Source organism: Mastomys coucha, unplaced genomic scaffold (genome assembly GCF_008632895.1).
Source record: "Mastomys coucha isolate ucsf_1 unplaced genomic scaffold, UCSF_Mcou_1 pScaffold23, whole genome shotgun sequence".
Lineage (NCBI taxonomy): Eukaryota > Metazoa > Chordata > Mammalia > Rodentia > Muridae > Mastomys > Mastomys coucha.
In genome coordinates this window covers 89403553-89423760 of record NW_022196906.1, presented here as the reverse complement: position 1 = coordinate 89423760, position 20208 = coordinate 89403553, and the positions used below count along the sequence as shown (strand labels likewise).

At 35.6% G+C, this 20208-nt stretch overlaps 1 protein-coding gene across 1 annotated transcript in view; it reads right to left on the bottom strand.

Moving 5' to 3' along the window:
- The window catches only part of Atr (ATR serine/threonine kinase), a 98634-nt gene that overhangs the window by 77005 nt on the left and 1421 nt on the right, over nt 1-20208 (bottom strand). Inside the window, exons 2-15 of the mRNA XM_031344052.1 lie at nt 15126-15217; nt 13766-13915; nt 10699-11576; nt 9583-9761; nt 8505-8696; nt 6079-6269; nt 5035-5187; nt 4612-4804; nt 4126-4382; nt 3245-3435; nt 3061-3161; nt 2640-2811; nt 1550-1720; nt 355-549 (exon numbers count right to left, since the gene is read on the bottom strand). Coding sequence (XP_031199912.1) covers nt 355-549; nt 1550-1720; nt 2640-2811; nt 3061-3161; nt 3245-3435; nt 4126-4382; nt 4612-4804; nt 5035-5187; nt 6079-6269; nt 8505-8696; nt 9583-9761; nt 10699-11576; nt 13766-13915; nt 15126-15217 — 3115 coding nt within the window. The remainder of the gene's footprint in view (nt 1-354; nt 550-1549; nt 1721-2639; nt 2812-3060; nt 3162-3244; nt 3436-4125; nt 4383-4611; nt 4805-5034; nt 5188-6078; nt 6270-8504; nt 8697-9582; nt 9762-10698; nt 11577-13765; nt 13916-15125; nt 15218-20208) is intronic.

Sequence of the window (20208 nt, the reverse complement as noted above, 5' to 3'; positions counted from 1 at the left end):
AAAAAAAAAAACCCAACCCAATTGTATTTAGAATCCTCCCAAGATAATGGTTATTTTTTAAATGTAGGTGTGTTCTACATGTACACCTACATACCAGAAGTGGGCATCAGATTACAGATGGTCTTGAGCCACCATGTGGTTACTCAGAACCTCTGGAAGAGCAACCAATATTCTTAACAGCTGAGCCATCTCACCAGCCCGACAGTGATTATTTAACACAATAATATTTATACATAGTCTTATAGTATAATCTATAAATTACTCACTGCCCTTCCTATATTACAATGTTACAATAGTCTTTCCAATACTATTAACTTAAATAAAAGAATAAAATACATACAAATATTCAAATACCTTCAGATAATGAAGGGCACGTTCTAATTCATCTTTGGAACAAGAACAAACCAAATGAGAAAAAATGTACTTGAAGTTATTTATTAAAATCTCTCGACGATTGACATTTAATTGTTTCCCTAAAGTTCGAATGAGAGCCGATGCTGCAGGACTTGCTTTGGCAGCAAGATCAGGAAGTAAAACTTGTAATGTCCTCTGGGGGGAAAAAAATCACAATAATAATCAAAAAAAGTACACTTGTCTGCATGATAAACTGTTCAAATAAGTCATCCACAAGAAATATCTTTTAATGCTACAGGAAGTTAGGTATGGAGTTGTACTTGTATTCAGCTTTTGTCATTTACTCACTTGCCTATAATAGACTGATGACATTTCTATGATTCAGGGCTTGAATAAACATGCAGAGAACAGCCATAAATGCAAACTTAAATAATTTTTAGATCATAGAATTGATGCTTCATAATAACAGAAAACAGGCAAGAACCCCAGTAGAGTGATAAAAATACCAACCCACCAATAAAACTTTCAACCCCAAATTAATCATGTCTACAAGAAATATAGGCATAGGGGATAGAGCAGAGCCTGAGGGAATGGCCTACCAATAACCGGTCCACCAGAAGAGGGTGTCAGATCTCATTATGGATGGTTGTGAGTCACCATATGGTTGCTGGAATTTGAACTCAGGACCTTCCAAAAAGCAGTCAGTGCTCTTAACTACTGAGCCATCTCTCGAGCCCCAAAGCATGTAATTTTAAAAATTTAGGGTTCATATGGTCCTAAATATACTTGTGATGGTTTGTATATGCTTGGCTCTGGGAGTGGCACTATTGGAGTAGGTATGTCACTGTGGGTGTGGGCTATAAAACCCTCATTCTAGATGCCTGTAAACCAGTATTCTGCTAGCAGCCTTCAGATGAAGATGTAGAACTCTTAGTTCCTCCTGTACCATGCGTGCCTGGATGTTGCCATGTTTCTGTCTTGATAATAGACTGAACCTCTGAACCTGTACGCAAGCCCCAATTAAATATTGTTCTTGTAAGAGTTGCCTTTGTCATGGTGTCTGTTCAAAGCAGTAAAACACTACCTAAGACAGCACTTGTAAGGTTTTCTTTAAAGATAAGTGAATAGAATGAAACAAATGAAATGTTGAAATGAAAGCTTCAAATAAGTCAACCACACACACACAGCAACTTACTGTCAGGAAACGATTAAGATCAGGAAAGTCAAAAACATTGGCAATTTCTGATAAGGTATTTAAAGCCATCTCTCTGTGATGAGCAACATCTTGTTTTCGAATCTCAGCAGATTGGCAAGGAGTACTTGGGAGTGCTGTCATCTGACTGGAGTGCAGAGATTCTACCAAAAACTAAAGCAAAAGATTTCCTTAGTTTTCAAAGAAGGAAGGAATTCTAACTAACCCCCCTCCCTGCCCAACAATAAATACTTTTTAAGCTAGCATAAAGAATAGTTTTAAGTTCTATACTGCCATAGTTGGACTCATTCAATTCACTTTAATGAGATAGATTATGCCATAATCTCCATTTTACAGAAAAGCAACCAATCTTAGTTAAGAAACTTTAATATCATGCTAAGGATTATATCACAAATCAGGGTAAGGACAATACTTTAATATGGCCTAACTTTTCAGACATTAATGATGTGCTTCTGAAAACAAAGTGTCCTATTTACAATATCATCACTAAAAAGGCTAAAAAATGACTCCCTAAACTTAACAAGAATATAATAATTTAACACAGTACTTGTTTTTTGATTTTTTTGTGTTTTTTCCTGGTTTTTTTTTTTTCCGAGACTGGGTTTCTCTGTATATCCCTGGCTGACCTGGAACTCACTCTATAGACCAGGCTGGCCTCGAACTCAGAAATCCGCCTGCCTCTGCCTCCCAAGTACTAGGATTAAAGGCGTGCGCTACCACTGCCCAACAATTTAACACATTATTAAAAGATGATATTCCTTTTTATTTACAACCCATATCTTCAGACCATAATTCTTAAATATAAATGGCAAAAATTCAGTTCTAAATAAATATAATTTAGAAAGTAATCTTTTAAAACAAGCAAAATAAGAAGACATGCATATATTGTTTTCCTTAAGCTCGGTCTGGTCTCAAAGTTCCGGACTCAAGTGATCATACACTACCTCAGCCTTCCAAGTAGAGTAACAGAGACTATTAACACACACACTACTTTGCTGGCTTCAACTTCTTTTTTTCTAACTCCTGTAAAATGTTGCTATTGTCTATTGAAAGGCTGAAAGCTAGCTCTTACCTGACAGATCGGTTTCTTATATTGACTGAAAAAATTCTGCAGTTTAACACTTTTAGCAGCAACTAGTGCGCGAATCTCTGTGTATGCTGCTCCAGAGACGGATGCAGACTTAGACAACAAGCAATGCAGTAAATGCAAGAGTGCAAAAGGTATCAAATCTCCTTTTGCTGCCCTGAAAATAAAAACATGGGAAAGTCAGTGTCTCAGAAACTAATGCAGACATACAATTAAATATGTGGAAATCAGATTTTTCCGTAATATATATCTTTTATCACAATTTATTCTTCTCTTTTTTTTTTTTCCCAGTGGACAGTAGGCATGTATTCTGCCACTGGACTCCATCTTCAGCCTCACATCTCTAATACCAGGCAAATAAGACAGTGACAAAAATAAGTTTCCATTCAAATATTGTCAAACATACCTTCCAATATCCCCTGTTGTAAGAATCAAAGTATCCTTTAGCTCGTTATTCCTTGATATTTGGGCATGTGTATATGCTTCCTTCATTCTTAAGACAAAAAGCTAGGAAAGCAAAGTTCACTGGTCAGAATAGTTCTAGACCTAGGTTTATAAAAATCTGTATGTTTTAATTTAAGATTTCTAACCTCTTTTATGAATCCATCTTCAGAGTTCAAGGATTCCAATATATGCTTGATATTTCCACTAAAAGCAATTCTAACATCCTTGTCTGGATCTTCCATCAAATTTAATAAAGTTCCAAGAACTGCTTTTACCTCTGTTTCATCTTCTTGAAAATCAAGATGCTTACAAAGATGATGTAGATTCTCTATGAAAGCTAAAGTGAGATAGTATTTTCTAATTTGACATATCATATAACAAAGTTGTACTTAAAAACACTGTCAGCAAATAAAATACAGGAAACAACTCCATGTTGCCTTACATATCAATACTTAGATATAGGTGGCACATATAATTTAAGGAGATTAAAGTAGGACTTATTAATTTGTTTGTTTGGTTTTGTGGTTGGTTGTTTATTGTGAGGCAGGTCTCACTGTAACCCGGCTGGCTGCCTGGGATTCCGTTGGTAGACCAACTAGTTGGCTTAGAACACAGAGCTCCACCTGCCTCTGTTTCCTGAATGCTGGAATCAAAAGGGCATGTGCCATGACAGCTGGCACGCTTACCAATTTAAATTACTTTATACTTATTAAAAGTTATAAGTGATTTAATTTAAAATAAATTCCAGGACCTAAGTTATCAAAAGATCATCTTTAGATTTTGTAGATTATAACCAATAGTCTAATAAGACTCAAAAATAAACTTTAATTCAAAAACCTCTCAACTGATTTTATAAAACTTGGTTCATAGAACGACTTATCAACTATCTTGAAAGGTTGTGAATAAACTGCAAGTTACTATCTAAACACATGGGTATTCCTGGTGTATGTGTAGATCTCAACCCTCCAACAAACTCATACTCCAGTATCACTAGAAAGTGTTTTTTAATTCCCAAGTAATCACTCACCAAGTTTTACTGGACTAGGTGTATTTTTGGTCAGCAGGAAAAGGAATGGCTTGCAAATGGAAGCTTTTACTTGAAAAGATGAACATTCATGCTGAGAAGTGGCTTTCAGGTTCTTACAGAACAAGTCCACATGTTCAAAGAAAGGCTCTACTGAGGAACTTGTCAAATAAAATATGCCATGAAGAGTACAGACAAGTTGACCAAGGACAGAAGCAAATTCTTTCTTGACCACATCAGAATCATCTTTGACTCTATCTCTGGAGAAAAAAAAAGAAAAACAAAAAGTACTAAATCTTCCCAGTAAATATTTTGGATTAGACTTTCTCAATTTGAGACAAAGGGGAAAATAAAATTTAGAATAGAGAAATATAATTTTCAAGCTACAAGCAATATTTGCTGTATACATTCTGCAATAATAACTTGGACACTCAGATTAATGATTTATCAAATCAAAGAATATACTCAAATCAAAGTCTTAATACATACACAAGCATCTTGGGAATTTGGTTACAAGAATTCTGCTGATGCAATAAGATAAAAAATCCTTTAACACAACTAGCCCGGATTCCTTCATGGGAGCTCTTCAGGGCCCAATTGTAAACTGCTGTTCTCCACTCAAGGAATATTCTTCTTGGAAACAGCGTCAGAAGGAACACACACTGTGACTGCACCTGTGGAGCTAAACAGAATTAACTTTATGAAACAAGATTTCTTTAAAAATGTTTGCTTGTTATTTTGAGGTAGAAGGCAAGTATACTGCTAATATACCAAACTCCTTTCTGCACTCTTCTAATTATTTTCCTTTTAACTATTGAAAAATGTGTGATAAAGTATTATAAATTCTATACAGAGATCAATTAAACACAACAAAATAAGCTACATACGTCAGACAATTTTGTGACTACTTACAGTAACTATCCCAAACCCTCTGGCTTAATGGCAGAAGGTCAGTAGCAAATGTGGTCATCGTTAAAGAGTTATCATCAGAATAGGAATAAATCCATGGAAGTGAGAGCATTCCACATAATTCTTCCAGAACATGATCCTCAAATGAACTTTTTACTACAGAGACAGACAAAAGGGACATAAATTAACTTATTCCTTCATTATATTCATCATTTTATGTTGCCAATAAGAATGTAGACACCTAAAGCATGTGAAATTACAAACAATATTCAATTAGCAAGGATTTTTTTTTTTTTGTTTTTCGAGACAGGGTTTCTCTGTATAGCCCTGGCTGTCCTGGAACTCACTCTGTAGACCAGGCTGGCCTCGAACTCAGAAATTCACCTGTCTCTGCCTCACAAGTACTGGGATTAAAGGCGTGCGTCACCACCGCCCGCCTTAAAGATGTATTTATTTTATATATGTGAATACACTGTCACTGTCTTCAAACACACCAGAAGAGGGCATCAGATCCCATTACAGATGGTTGTGAGCCACCATGTGGTTGCTGGGAATTGAACTCAGGACCTCTGGAAAAGCAGTCAGTGCTCTTAACCACTGAGCCATCTCTCCAACAAGGATTCTTAAAACAAAGGGCAAGAAACAATCTTCTGTTTTAACTGGGCGTGGTCTGTGGCAAACTCACAGCCTTGTATATGTTTAACATGTATTCTACCACTGAGCTATACTTCCAGGCCCATGCTGAAGTCTGTGAGGCCAATGAAATCAGATGTGGCTTAAAAACATATGCATCTATATACTGCCTATATGGGTCATAGTGTTCATTAGATTCTCCAACCAAAGCATTTAAATGTCTCAATGAATGTCTACTGACTAAATCAAAATATTACACAAATAAATGTGAAACTCAGAAACTACCAGAAGGCTTAATTAACAGAAAATTTGAAAATATTCTGAGTATTGAAAATACTTCTGCATTTAAACTTTAAGCAGAAACAGAAAGCCTCCATCTACAATGACTAATGTCTCTGACTTATTTGTACTTACCTTGCATATACATCAGAGCATCATAAATTCTCACCACGCTATCAATGACTAATTCCAGTTCAAGTTTCTGAACAGATTCTAACAAACTCCTACAGCTTTTAAGGACTTTTGTATAAAAATCCAAAGACATCCAAGTTATTACTACTGGAGGTTTCTTCTTATATTTGTGTTGACAATCCTTGACATTATGGCTGCAATGAGTACATTTTTAAAAAAAGACATAAGAGTTAAGAATTCTGTTATAGTCTAACATTTTAATAAAGCCAAAGGAAAATTAAGTACAGAACAAACCTATAACCTTAAGCCAATTTAAAGTCAATATGCAAAACAACCTATGCCTAAGTGTATTGTCTTTATGTTGATTTAAGTCACTGCTTTTTTCTATTGTAGTGTGTGGTATATGTGTATATTTAAGGGCAGGAGGGGATGGAGGGAAGGCAGACAAACTGAGTCTAATTTGTAGCCTACGCAGTTGATCTAGAGGCAATTCTCCTGTCTCAGCCTCTTAAATCACTCTTGTTATGTGGGGAATTGATCTAGGATCCTTAAATGTTTAATTACTAGGCTTAAATAATAATAGAAGACATGCCTGTGTAATTATTAACTGATGTGGCAAACACTCTTCATAAAAGTTCAAGCACCTAATAATCTATTCCTTGTTAATCTATCCTAACAAGAAAAGAGAACATCTCACAATAATAGCATGTCAAGGGCATGATAATTTTCATAGTTTAGTTTCATTTTCAGACTTTTTACTTCCAGTCCAGAAAAATTTGTTCATTAAGTAGTGAACTGCCTAGTGAAGAAGAATAGATTGTTTTAAAGCAGAATTTATATGTGGTTTTGGCAGCATTAATTGAAAGGGGACTAGTTATCTTACTTGGAGAAAACTTAATCATTGAGATTTTTATCTGTGAATTTATCTCAAATTCTAAATTTAGTGGCACCTAAATTAATAAAATTTCCTAAAATTTCTTCTTTTATAAGTCTGTACTGGTTAGTTGATATGAATTGGTTAGGAAGTACAGAATCATCACAAGCTGTCCTAAATTATGGCAGTAAAACTAAGTCTTCATTTGTTTCTTTTGATAGAAAATTTATATTAAAAGTACTGAACAGGAAATCTACCTCTTCTGAATTCTAAATTTCTGCTCTATTTTAAGAAATATAGCCAAGAGAACCATGGGTTTCTGAATTGCACATAAGTATGTCCTGCTATCTTCATATCATGTGTCCTTGGGAAAAGTTATTTAGGCTTAAGAGAAAAAAAGAATCTCCCTTTCCTATACCTTAACATCTAACTGGTAAATGAGGTCCAACAGAATTTACCTCTAGGACTGACAAAGATTAAGACAGAAACAACATTTAGCACAGCACCTACTCTTTAGCGGGTATACAATAGAAAATGTCTTACCTACTTCACTACAAAGTTTGTTTCCTAAGGTCACAGAAATCAAGTGAGTAATGGTAAATACAAAGAGGGGATGGGCCAATGAGGTGATTCAGTGGGTAAAATACTTGTCATGAAAGCCTGATGACTTCACTTTCATCTCTGGAACCCATGTAAAAGCAGAAGGAGAGAACTGCCTCCACAAAGTTGTCCTCTGAGCTCTTCATGCATTCCATGGTATGCATGAACTAAAAGTATCTTTTATTCTTCTGTAGTATTTGTTGTCTCTAAGGCTTACTACCTCCGTCTGCTAACCTACACCTAGTCCTGGAAACTTGTAGCCTCTGTACAATCTTACCAAGGTCTAGTATGTTTTCAGCCTCTGAGACTGCTGAATAAGCTCACCTTTTCTTTTTCTTTCTGAACCCTGGCTGGCTGATTCAACTCAGCTGTCCTGACTCAAACTCCTCTCCAAGCTCACTGATTCAATATGGCTTCTCTCAGTTTCTTACTGAAATGCTCTGCTTGGCCTCATATTAACTTTGGCAATCTATTCTAATCTTCTGGCTCCCTTTTATACACTGGCTTGTTCTGTCATCACCTGTTCCGTCTATCTTGTTCTCTCTGCAATCTGCCTCCTCACTCTCTCCCCTGCCACTCTATACTGCTTTCTTAAGTAGCTTTCCCATCTCTCTTGTGAGAGTTGGGCATATTCTATTCTGTCAAATCTTTCTCAGATTTGTCACTTTGCTGCCACTCAATTAGACATCATTCAAACATGGGTGCTTCCTTCTACAAACTAGCTTTACTTTCACTGTTTGGGATTAAAGGTGTATACTAAGAGCCTGACTATATTCCAGCCAGAGGGATTAAAGGTTTATGTTAAGGGATGAACCACACCACAACTAGAAACAGCATTTTCTCAGTGAATAACAACAGTCTTGGGTTCACAGTGTGATCAAATATCCTGCAACATACACCCATAAACATCATACACACATAATAAAAAAAATTTAAATCCTTGAATTTTTTTTACCCATCCATGTCGTGATGAGAACAGTGAACAGTGCAGAGAGCAGTCAGCTGTAATACAATAGTAATTCCTTCTAATGCCTCAGCAACAGAATTCTTGAGAGTACCACATTCAAGGGAAATCTGAAGGGATTCAGCTTTCTGTTTCAGAACATTCCATAATATGCTCTTTTTGTCCATATCCACATGATTAATTCTATAAATAAGTATAATCACAATAGACGGTATTAATATATAATACAAATGTGTTTCAAACAGGAATAGTGTTTATTTAATATACATAGGCCCCAGGCTTAAAGCCCAACACAAAATTTTTTTATGATTAATATTTATTTATTTATTATAAGTACACTGTAGCTGTCTTCAGACACACCAGAATAGGGCATTAGATCTCATTATGGGTGGTTGTGAGCCACTATGTGGTTGCTGGGATTTGAACTCATGACCTTCAGAAGAGCAGTCAGTGCTCTTACCCGTTGAGCCATCTCACCAGCCCGCCAACACAAAATTTTAAGTAAATGTCAGTATTTAAAACAAAAAAGTCAGCAAGACAGCTCAGCAAATAAAGGCATTTGCTGCAAAGCCTGAGAACCAGAGTTTGATCACTGGGGACTGATATGAAAAGAAAGAACCCATTGCCACTGATCTCTACACATTTGTTGTGATACATATACACATGTAGACAATATAGACATATAGATACACACCAGTAATTATAATAGAAAAATAAAACAAAAATTGCAATGTATTATCAACTTTTTATCTACATTAGGATAGATTTAAAAACAATGTTCAGTTTGGCTGAACTATGGTAATTCCTTGGCTACATACAAAAAATAGTATATTAAGATTTGAACTTGTAATAGACACATAGGCTGATACTTTCCAAATATTAAAAACCCAAATTAAATAGGCATGCAAAAATATTCAAAGCCACTACATCTACATCTATAGTGTCATACAAGAGTACATCATAATGACTAGTGAAAGATTTTTTCTTAAATGTGAATAGTGAATGAAACTTTATTTTTTAAGATTAAATTTTATGAACTGTCTATAATAAAATCGGATGAGGTTCATACTCTGCAGACTGTCTGGATGGCCTTTTGTAAGAGCTGAGAGAGGAGCTGAGTCTACGCCTCTTTGGTGATACCCCATCATTATTATCACGGAGATTCTCCTGTTGAGTTTGGCATTGAATTCTCTCAATAATTTCCATACTTTCCATTTTCAAGGCTGCATAAAATGGTCCCAACAAATACTGAGAAGACAAAAATAATTTCAAATACCACCTCTCAGGAGCTGTTTACATTATTACAAACAGAAAATGCATGAGGTGTTACATGAGTCTTTTAAAACAAACCAAATACCCACATCAATCAATTTTATTTTACACTCTAGTAAGGACGGTTCTGTAGCTTTAAAAAGGTTTACAACAAACACATACTATAAACCCTCCCCTTCTCAAAGTGCTATGCAGAAATCTTTCTTTTTTAAAAAAGATTTATTTAATATTTATTTATTATAAGTACATTGTAGCTGTCTTCAGACACACCAGAAGAGGGTATCAGATCTCATTATGGGTGGTTGTGAGCCACCATGTGGTTGCTGGAATTTTAACTCAGGATCTTTGGAAGAGCAATCGGTGCTCTTACCCGCTGAGCCATCTCACCAGCCCCCGCAGATATCTTTATAAGGGAATCATTAATTATTTCATACCACAAATCCAACAGGATTTATAGACTAAAATAAGCTAAAAAGTTTAATGTTTAAAATACTGAATCAAGTTGCTACACATCTGAGTGTTTTATTGCCTGTCTTTCCCCATAGTCCAAACAGGAAAAATGGTATAAACTAATAGCATGAATATTCTAAAGTGAAATTCACAGATAAAAGTGATTAAGTTTTTCCACTTAAGATAACTAGTCTCCTTTCAATTAATGCTGCTATAAACACATATTTTATAAATTCTATTTTAAAACAATCTATTCTACTTTACTAGGCAGTTCACTACTTAATGAACAAATTTTTCTGGACTGGAAGTAAAAATTCTGAAAACAAAACTAAACTGTGAAAATTATCATGCCCTTGACATGCCATTATTGTGAGATGTTCTCTCTTCTTGTTAATACATCCTATACATATGCACACACTTAAATGAACAAAACACTTAATGTGTAATCTTAATAATTACTTACCCCAACATGCTTCTGAACTCCAAGAACATCTACGAGAGCTCTACAAATATTTGTCACATAAACCTTCCTGACCTGTAAAGCCGATTCATACCCAGCTGGCACAAATGTAAGGAAATACTGCAGTAAATGACACAAAGCTGCTTTCAGCAAATCAGACTTGAGCCGCATAAGCACGCGATCTTCAAACATGACACAGAGTTTTTCCAGCAGCACGTTTAGGTAGACAGGTTCAATATTTCTATAAGCCTCTGCTTCAAAGGGGAAGAGTGTTTTCACCAGCTTTGACAATGGCTCTTCATACAATTTCAATTGGTCAGCATCCATTCCTACAAGGTGTTGTAGCAACTCCAAAAATAAGCTGAAAAAAGTGCTGGCTGGCTGTGCTGGTAATCCTCCAAGCTCAAAGAGTTCAGTTAAAAGGCTAATTGCTAATGATCTGATTTTGGGGCTACCATGCTCTAGCAGAGCACAGCCGATCTGCCACAGTAACAATTCCTGTCGTCTAAAAAACACAATTGGAACAATATGAATAAGAACCATTAATAAAGTGACTTCAATAAATTCTACATTTTGCATGTTCATGAACTGCAAAGGAGCCGGCTGTAAACATCCCATATGTTCATCCAATCGGCTTAAAAATCGACTAACAACCACTGGCCATTCCATAACATCACCCACTGCATTTCTTTTGTGGAGGTAAATTAAGTCTTCAAAAAGATAAAGTAATTCTCTTGTGAGTACCCCAAAAATAGCAGGATTCTTGCTTTTAAAAAGAAATAATAACGAGCAGATAACTTCACATATTTTCTTGTGTAGCATGTGGCAGGATGGAGTTGCTGCAATCCGTAAAAGTCTTGTAATGATCCAATGACTGAATTCTTTGAAACAAACAGAAAATATATTAAATAAATAAGTGTGAATTTGCTAAATGCTTGGTGATTTTTAAAGTAAAAATTTCACTAAGAGGACAGTCTACATTTCTGACATGACAGAAAGGCTGTACTTCAGAATATCAATTTTGGAGTTAAAAATAGTTTTAGCTTACTATCTACTAATTATGTCAACTTCACATCTCTGAAGTTACATAATAATATCTATATTACTGGCTATTGTAATGGTCAAGTAAGTATGTTATCTTACATATATGTAAGATAATCAGCATAGTTCCCAAAACATAATATTCAACAAACAGTAGTTACTATTACCCCTTCAACAAAAATCATATTTTTCTGTTTTTGACGCAATATCTCACATAGCCCAGGCTGGTCTTGAAATTGCTATGTGGCCAAGGATGACTTTAAACTCTTAATGATCCTACTATTCTCATTTCTCAAGTGCTAGGGATTATTAGATGTGCAAGCCACAACGGTCAGGTTCCTTCAATGAAAAATTACTGAATGCAGAGCTGGAGGTGTGGTTTAGTGTTAAGATTACTTATCTACTACATGTAAGGTACTAAATGCAATCCCCTATCCATATAGACATGTCATTCATTCATTCATTTATTCATTCATTCAAGACAGAGTCTCTCTATATAGCTCTGGCTATCCTGGAACTCATCATGTATACTGGGCTTGCCTTGAACTCACAGAGATATGCCTGTCTCTGCCTCCCAAGTGCCGGGACTAAAGGTGTGTGACACCATGCCCAGATCATTTTATTTTAAATGTTACTAGCTTTAAAGTTACTTCATAACCCACTGTGGGTTGTAGTCCATACTTTAGAAAATATAACAAAGACTGAAAATGTGATTATAGTATAATTTGAGAACTTATGACAGGAGAAATAAAAAACATCAATAATAAGAACATATAAGTCAGCAGCAAAAAAACTAGTCCTAGGTAGCCAGGATGAGTCAGAAAACTTTTTTAAAAAGAATTATTTATGTATATGAGTACATTATAGCTGTCTTCAGACATACCAGAAGAGAGCATCAAATCTCATTACAGATGGTTGCAAACCACCATGTGGTTGCTAGGACTTGAACTCAGGACCTCTGGAAGAGCAGTCAGTGCTCTTATTAGCTGAGCCATCTCTCCAGGCCCCAGAAAACACTTTTTGAAGGCTGTATTATTAAAGCAGATAATATTAACAAATTTTAAAGTACTTCATTACATAGGAAAAAGTTTGCTCTGCATCCCCTTATGAGAGAATCAGAAAGCGAGGAGGGGGCAGATTAATGGGGTAGCAACAATACCGTAAAAGTCTAGAAAAAAGCTTTAACATACAGAAAGCAAATTTTTCTTAAGAGGCAATATAGTAAGTTGTGCTTGCTTGTTTATTTGTTTTTAAGATATTTTCCTTATTTACAATATTTCCTTTCCCAGGTTCCCCTCCAAAAAAAAAAAAAAGAAAAAAAGAAAAAAATAAATAAAATAAAATAAAAAAACTAAAACTAAAACAAACCCCTGTTCCCTCCCCCTCCCCCTGTTCACCACCCCACCCTGGCATTCCCCTACACTGGGGCATAGAACCTTCACAGGGCCAAGGTCCTCTCCTCCCACTGATGACCAACTTGGCCATCCTCTGCTATACATATGCTGCTGGAGCCATTGGTTTTGGTTTTCAAAGAAAGTTTTTCCTCTGTGTAGACCTGACCAATTTGAACTTGCTCTGAAGACCAAGATGGCCTCCAATTCAAAGATCTTCCTGCTTCTACCACTGAGCACTGGGATTAAATGTGTGCACTACCTGGTATACGTATTTTTGAATAGAATGTCTAAAAACCTTCATAGTAATCTGAGATGATGTTCTAGTAAAACTTTCAAAAAAACAAAGTAGCTGAAGCTGGGCATGCTGGCACATGTCTTTAATCCCAGCACTCAGGAGGCAGGCAGATCTCTGAGTTCCAGGCTAGCCTGGTCTACAAATGCATTCTATGCCAGCCAGAGGTACATTAAGAGACCCTGCCTCAAAAACAAAACAAAACTGCTACCACTTTTCCCCAAAAGTCATAAGCAAATATGACTTCTGGGAGTATGTAATTATGTAAGTGTAATATTTAGAAAAGCAGCAAAGGAGATCTAATAAAACTGGTTAAAGACTAACATAAAATAACAGCACTTACCAATACAACTGTCTTTGGCCTCGTTTTGGCCCTGGCTTCCATTCACATTTACAAACATAAGCGGAGAAGACTTCATGATGTGCTGGATAAAATCAAGTAGCATCACAGAGGTCGGCTGAGTGTCAGTTTTCTTTACAAGTTCTAAAGCAACTAAGAGAGAAAAGATTCTTTTTAAAAAGTCATGACAAACTATAGCGCTTTTGTTAAGAAACTATATTTTGGTAATCAAAACTTTGTCCAGCAGAGTACTCATGCTAAACTGATATATGGAGAAGTCCTATTATCTTATCTAGTATTATTTTTGTATGTGTATGGTATATGTCTATGTACATGTTTGTGTGTGTGTGTGTGTGTACATGGATATGGCAGTCAGAGGTCAATGTTGGGTGTCTGCTTTAATCATTCTCTATCTTATTTTTTGAGACAAGATATCTCACTGAACCTACACTTCACCAATTTAGCTAGACTGACTTGACCAGGATGCGCCACAGATCTGCTGAGAACTGGCACAATCACAGGTATGCATTGCTGCAGCTGATTTTTAAGATTGTGCCGGGAATTTAAAGACAGCAAGTTTAATGTCTGAGTCATCTTTCCAACCTACCACCTAATTTTCAATGTCTAATAACTATATATATTCATCTATAATATAACCCATTTTGCAAACATTTGTACTATAGGCCTGTAAGATGCCAGGCACCATGCTAGAATCTTAAGATAAAACAAAACAAAAACAATAATGTGGTAAAGGAGTCAAAAAATTAAAAATAGTAGTGTGACTTGGTAATTCAAGATAAAATGAAACAATTTTGGAAAGATACTATGAAAGAATTCCTAGATAAGGAACTGGCTGAGGGAAAAGGCAAGTGGTCAAAACAGAGGAAGAACCAAAGGAAACCATGTCTTACAAGTGTTTACAAGTCCTTTGCTCTCATTTTAGCAACCTATAACTTTGTAGACTGAAAAGAATAAAATTTAAATGGTTATAAGAAATCAGAAAATGTGGTACCAAATTTCACTCTTTTTTTTTTTTTTTGCATTTGCATTTGCTGTATGTTTTTACCACTGGTAAAAGTTGTTGATAAAGCCCATATGATTGGACTCAGTCAAATGTTTTATAGCTAACACATTAAAGAATTCTAGAAAGCCAGTAGAAAATATGGTTATTAATAGAAACACACCCTTGATTTTTAAAGTCTAAATTACATTATGTTTTAAGTAATAAGCAATACTGAGTAACAACTTGTTTGAAATTAGTATCTATAATAAAAACTGACTATAACTGTCTAGAGGAAAAAAAGGAAGTACAATGTTACATGGAAAACCATTGAAGTTCATGGAAGAAATAATTTCCTCTTACCAACATTTACATCTGTAAGTATTCGGTCAATGAACTGGCAGAGAATTTGTCTTGGTTTCTGTACAACAGTATTATATTCCTCTGGAGTAGCACTGAAATACAAAGTAAAGCTTGTTAAAAGAGGCATGATGGGAGCTAGCAAGATGGCGTAGCAGATAAAGGCACACGCTGCCAAGCCACCCTAGTTCCATCCCCAGGATTGATATAGTAGGAGAGAACCAACTCCCATGAGTTATCTTCTGGCCTCCACATGAACTGTGATGTGTGTAACCTTCCCTCCCAATAAATAAATTAATGTAAAAAATGTTTTTTTAGAGGCATGGTGGCACATACCTATAATTGGAAGCTGAGGTAGAAGGCTAGTAATTCTAGGCCAGCATAAGCTAGAGAGATTGTCTCTACAAACTAAACTAGCAGAAAGTGTTTAACCTTTAAAAGGACCTACCCTTCAATTTGTACGAAAGCCCTCTAAACTTGAACTTACCAAATATGATTGGTTTAAATGTTACCATAGACAGTATTATACTTGTTAAAAGTAAAAATCAAAAGACATTACTAATGGTTGGGGGGGGGGGGTCTTAAATGCCAGTGCAGACATCTAACCTACAGATTTTAGAAATGTGCAGCTCAAAATGGCAGCCATTAGCCACATGCGACTATTTAATACTTGAAAAGGTTACTCCAAATTAAAATGTATATAAGATTCATATTGGATTACTCATACATAGACAAAAGAATTAATGTTGCATTAATCATCTAATACCAGTTCAGTTATATATGAACATGAAAATATTTGGATATAATGAGTTAATACATACCCTATAAGACATATTACTAACTTAAGTTTATTTCTTTCCTTCCTACTTTTAAAAATGTGGTTTCTAGGGTTGGAGAGATGGCTCAGCAGTTAAGAGCACTGACTGCTCTTCTGAAGGTCCTGAGTTCAAATCCCAGCAACCACATGGTGGCTACCATCCATAATGAGATCTGATGTCCTCTTCTGGTGTGTTTGAAGACAGTTACAATGTACTTACATATAATAATAAATAAATCTTTTTTAAAAAATGTGGTTACTAGAAATTTTTAAATAATTACATATGTAGCTTCTACTATAGTTCCATTAAGTAGTACTGAGCTAGACCTTGAGAAAATCTGTAGCACACAGCTTCTTTAAGAAATAAATTCTGGGGTTGGGCATTGGTGGCTTATGCCTTTAATTCTAGCAGTTGGGAGGGAAGGAGAGTAAGCAGATCTCTTGAGTTCAAAGTTAGCCTGGTCTATAGAGTGAGTTCCAAGTCAGCAACACAGAGAAACCCTGTCTCAAAAACCAAAAAAGAAAAAAGAAAAGAAAAGAAAAAAGAAGAAAGGAAAAGGGAAGAAGGAAAGGAGGGAGGGAGGAAGGAAGAAAGAAGCAGCATAATGGCACACATCTTTAATCTCAGCACTCAAGAAGAACAGGCACATGGGTCTCTGTGAGTCCCAGGACACCCAGAGCCACACATCAGAGACCCTGTCACAAAAAACCATTCAACCAACCAACCAAAACCCCACAAATCCTAAGAGTAGAAAATAATGTAAAATCTATAAAGATTTAAGAGCCATATCAAATAGTTACAATTTGTGTTCCTAATCTGGGCCTTCCCAAATGATATTAGTGTTCTTAAATTAATAATGGTACCATAGTTATTTTTAAAAGTCTCAATCATATTCCTATCATGTAACAGTTATTGTATCTATATTATGTGTATAAAGTCCTGGGTTCAAGCACCAATGGAACTATAAGCCATCTTGCTCATGGTACTGGACAGACAGACAGTTCAATATTAAGAGCACTTGCTAGTCTTGCAGAGGATACTGGTTTCCCCCCATACTCCCAACACATACACTGTTACAACCATCCTTAAATCCAGTTCTAGACGATCTAACACCCTCTTCTGACCTCTGAGGGCACCAGGCATGCATGTGGTATACACATATATGCAGCCAAAATACTTAAACACAAAAAATAAAATAAATCTAAAATAGAAGTCTCTGTCCTTTATTGATAATAATAATCTGTAATTACTGATATGGATGAAATGTCTGGATTTACTACAGAATAATATGTGCTGAAAAGAAGGCTATAAAGGAGGAAAGTAGTATATTTTTTTCTTTTTCTATTATGTTTGATATTTTCCATAATAAAAAGGCAACAAAAATGCTAAGAAAGAAGTATATATACTTATTCCTAAGGCTAATCTAGAAAAAGCATTAAGAGAAATATAGAGAGGCAGAGCATTTGTCTACTACCTGGGAAGCCCTGAGTTCAATCAGCACTGGAAGAAAAAAGGGAGAAATACAATTCCCTAAAATCCTGAATGAATTCAGCTTGAGCTATTTGGCTTTATATAAAACCACCACAAAACAGAAAATGAAACTTAATAGTCTGTGATACAACCCATATGATAATCATGCAGTTATTCTTAGAGTCAACATAAATCTACTGTGCTCCCACAATGCACCAAAAATGCACAAAAAGTTAATGTTGAGAAAGCAAAAGAAGCAGTTCAGTGGAGACTTGAAAAGTCAGGGTAGACTGAGGCCACTTACCAAACAGTCAACAGAAGAAGCACAGATGTGGGAGAAAAGTAAAACTAGCAGAAATACTGTTTGAGGTTTCAAGGTAATAACTAAGTAGGTTATCTGCCACACACATGGATACTTTTAGATCTTAAGTTATATGGAGACATAGTTATAAAATATCTACTATTTAAGACCAAACATGGGCTGGTGAGATGGCTCAGAGGTTAAGAGCACTGACTGCTCTTCCAAAGGTCCTGAGTTCAAATCCCAGCAACCACATGGTGGCTCACAACCATCTGAAATGAGATCTGATGCCCTCTTCTGGTGTGTCTGAAGACAACTACAGTGTTCTTATATATAATAAGTAAATAAATCTTTAAAAAAAAAGACCAAACATTATTGTCAATGCTATTTCAACTCATAAGCAACAAGTTCGGACACTACGCCTAATTTGGATCTGAGGACGCTCTAGAAGTTAAATCACTAAGATCACATAGCTCAGAGTACTGGAAGCCTGGGATATAAATGCAATTGTAATTAATAAGACTAGAGAGGCACCTAAGCTAGCTGGAAGAGCCATACGGAGACACAAAAAGGCCAAACAGAAAAACAGGTTGATTCTAAATGCCAAGAAGATTGGAATTTCACAATGGGAACAGTGAACAGGATCAGATCAATTTTAGAAAACATTTTTTGGTTCTACTTTGATAAAATATAAATTATATAAAGTTTACCATTCATGATTTTAAAGTGTATATACTTCTTCAGAATTAAGTTCAGCACATTACTACCACTCATGTAAAGAACTTTTTAGCCTTCCCAAACAGGAACTCTATATCTAATAAGCAGTAACTTACCATTTCTCCTTTTTTTTTTTTAAAGATTTATTTATTTCATGCATGTGAGTACACTGTCATTGTCTTGAGACACACCAGAAAAGGGCATTGGAGCCCATTACAGATGGTTGTGAGCCACCATGTGGTTGTTGGGATTTGAACTCAGGGCCTCAGAAGAGCAGTCAGTGCTCTTAACCACCGAGCCATCTCTCCCGCCCATTTCTCCTCTTTTATTCTTTGTTTTTGTTTTTTTCAAGACAGAGTTTTTCTGTATAGCCCTGGCTGTCCTGGAACTCACTCTGTAGACCAGGCTGGCCTCTAACTCAGAAATCCACCTGTCTCTGCCTCCCAAGTGCTGGGATTAAAGGCATGCGTCACCACTGCCCGGCTCTCCTCTTTTATTCTGACAATATTCATTCCACTATTTTGAGCTTGACTACTTTAAGTTTTCTTATATTTATGGCATATTTACCCACTTGTGACTTATTTCTTAATTCAGTGGTTCTTAACCTTCCTAATACTGTGACCTTTAATGCAGTTCCACAATTCTTGGAGACTCCCCAACTATAAAATTATTCTCATTACTACTTCATAATTATAATTTTGTTACTGTTATGAATCATAATGTATATTTTTAGAGAGAGAGGCTTACCAAAGGGGTCTTGACCCACAGGTTGAAAACCACTGGATTAGTTGTAGCATGATAGAATTTCTTTCCTTATCATACTGAATAATACTATGTTTATGCCACATTTGGATTATGTCTACTTATTTGTTGGTGAACATTTGCTTCCACCATTGAGCTATTGTGCATAAAAATGCTATGATGAGCAAAAGTGTAAAAATATATGTTCAAATCTGTTTTAAATTCTTTTTGGGTATATATTATAAAGAATTGTCAGGTTATGGGGTAACTCTATTTACCCACCCTCCTTTTGTAGTACCTTCATTCCACTTCACAACGGTTAAGTTACACTATTTTACATCTACACTAACAATATACCACAGGGACCAATTTCCCCATATCCTTACCATTTCTTTTACATAGTTATTGTAATGGTCTGAAACGGAATCTCCTTGTTTTATTTTTGAGGAGGGTTGAGACAAGATCTCACTATATAGCCCCTTTTAATACTTTGGTAGCTCAAACTGTCCTCAAACTCAGTGATCCTCTTGCCTTGGCTTCCCATCAACTTCCTTGTGGTTTGGATTTGTGTCTCCCTTATTATTAATCATATCAAACAAATATCTTTTCCTTTGCTTATTAGCCATTTTATATTCTCTCTGGAGAAAAATCTTCTCAATTTCCTTATTCATTTTTTCATCAAACTGTTTATTGTTGAGTTATATAAGTTTTTAATATATTAATAGTTGTTACTCTTAAATTTTCAATTATTTTTAAAAAGCCTGTATGTGTGTTAGGTATATATATAAGTATGTACATGTTCATATGAATATAGGTACTTGTGCCATGGTGCATGAGTTAAGGTCAGGGAACAACCTCAGGTGTTGGTCCCTGCCTTCTAGAATGTCAGTGGTCATGACAAAATTTGTTTTATCAGTTTCCCAAAATCACCATTTTAACTCATATACTTTTAGAAAGACAGAAATTACAAAGTTCAAATTTTTAATGATTTTTGCCCCCCTACACACACAAAGTCTATTTGCCACATTCATGCAAAGTA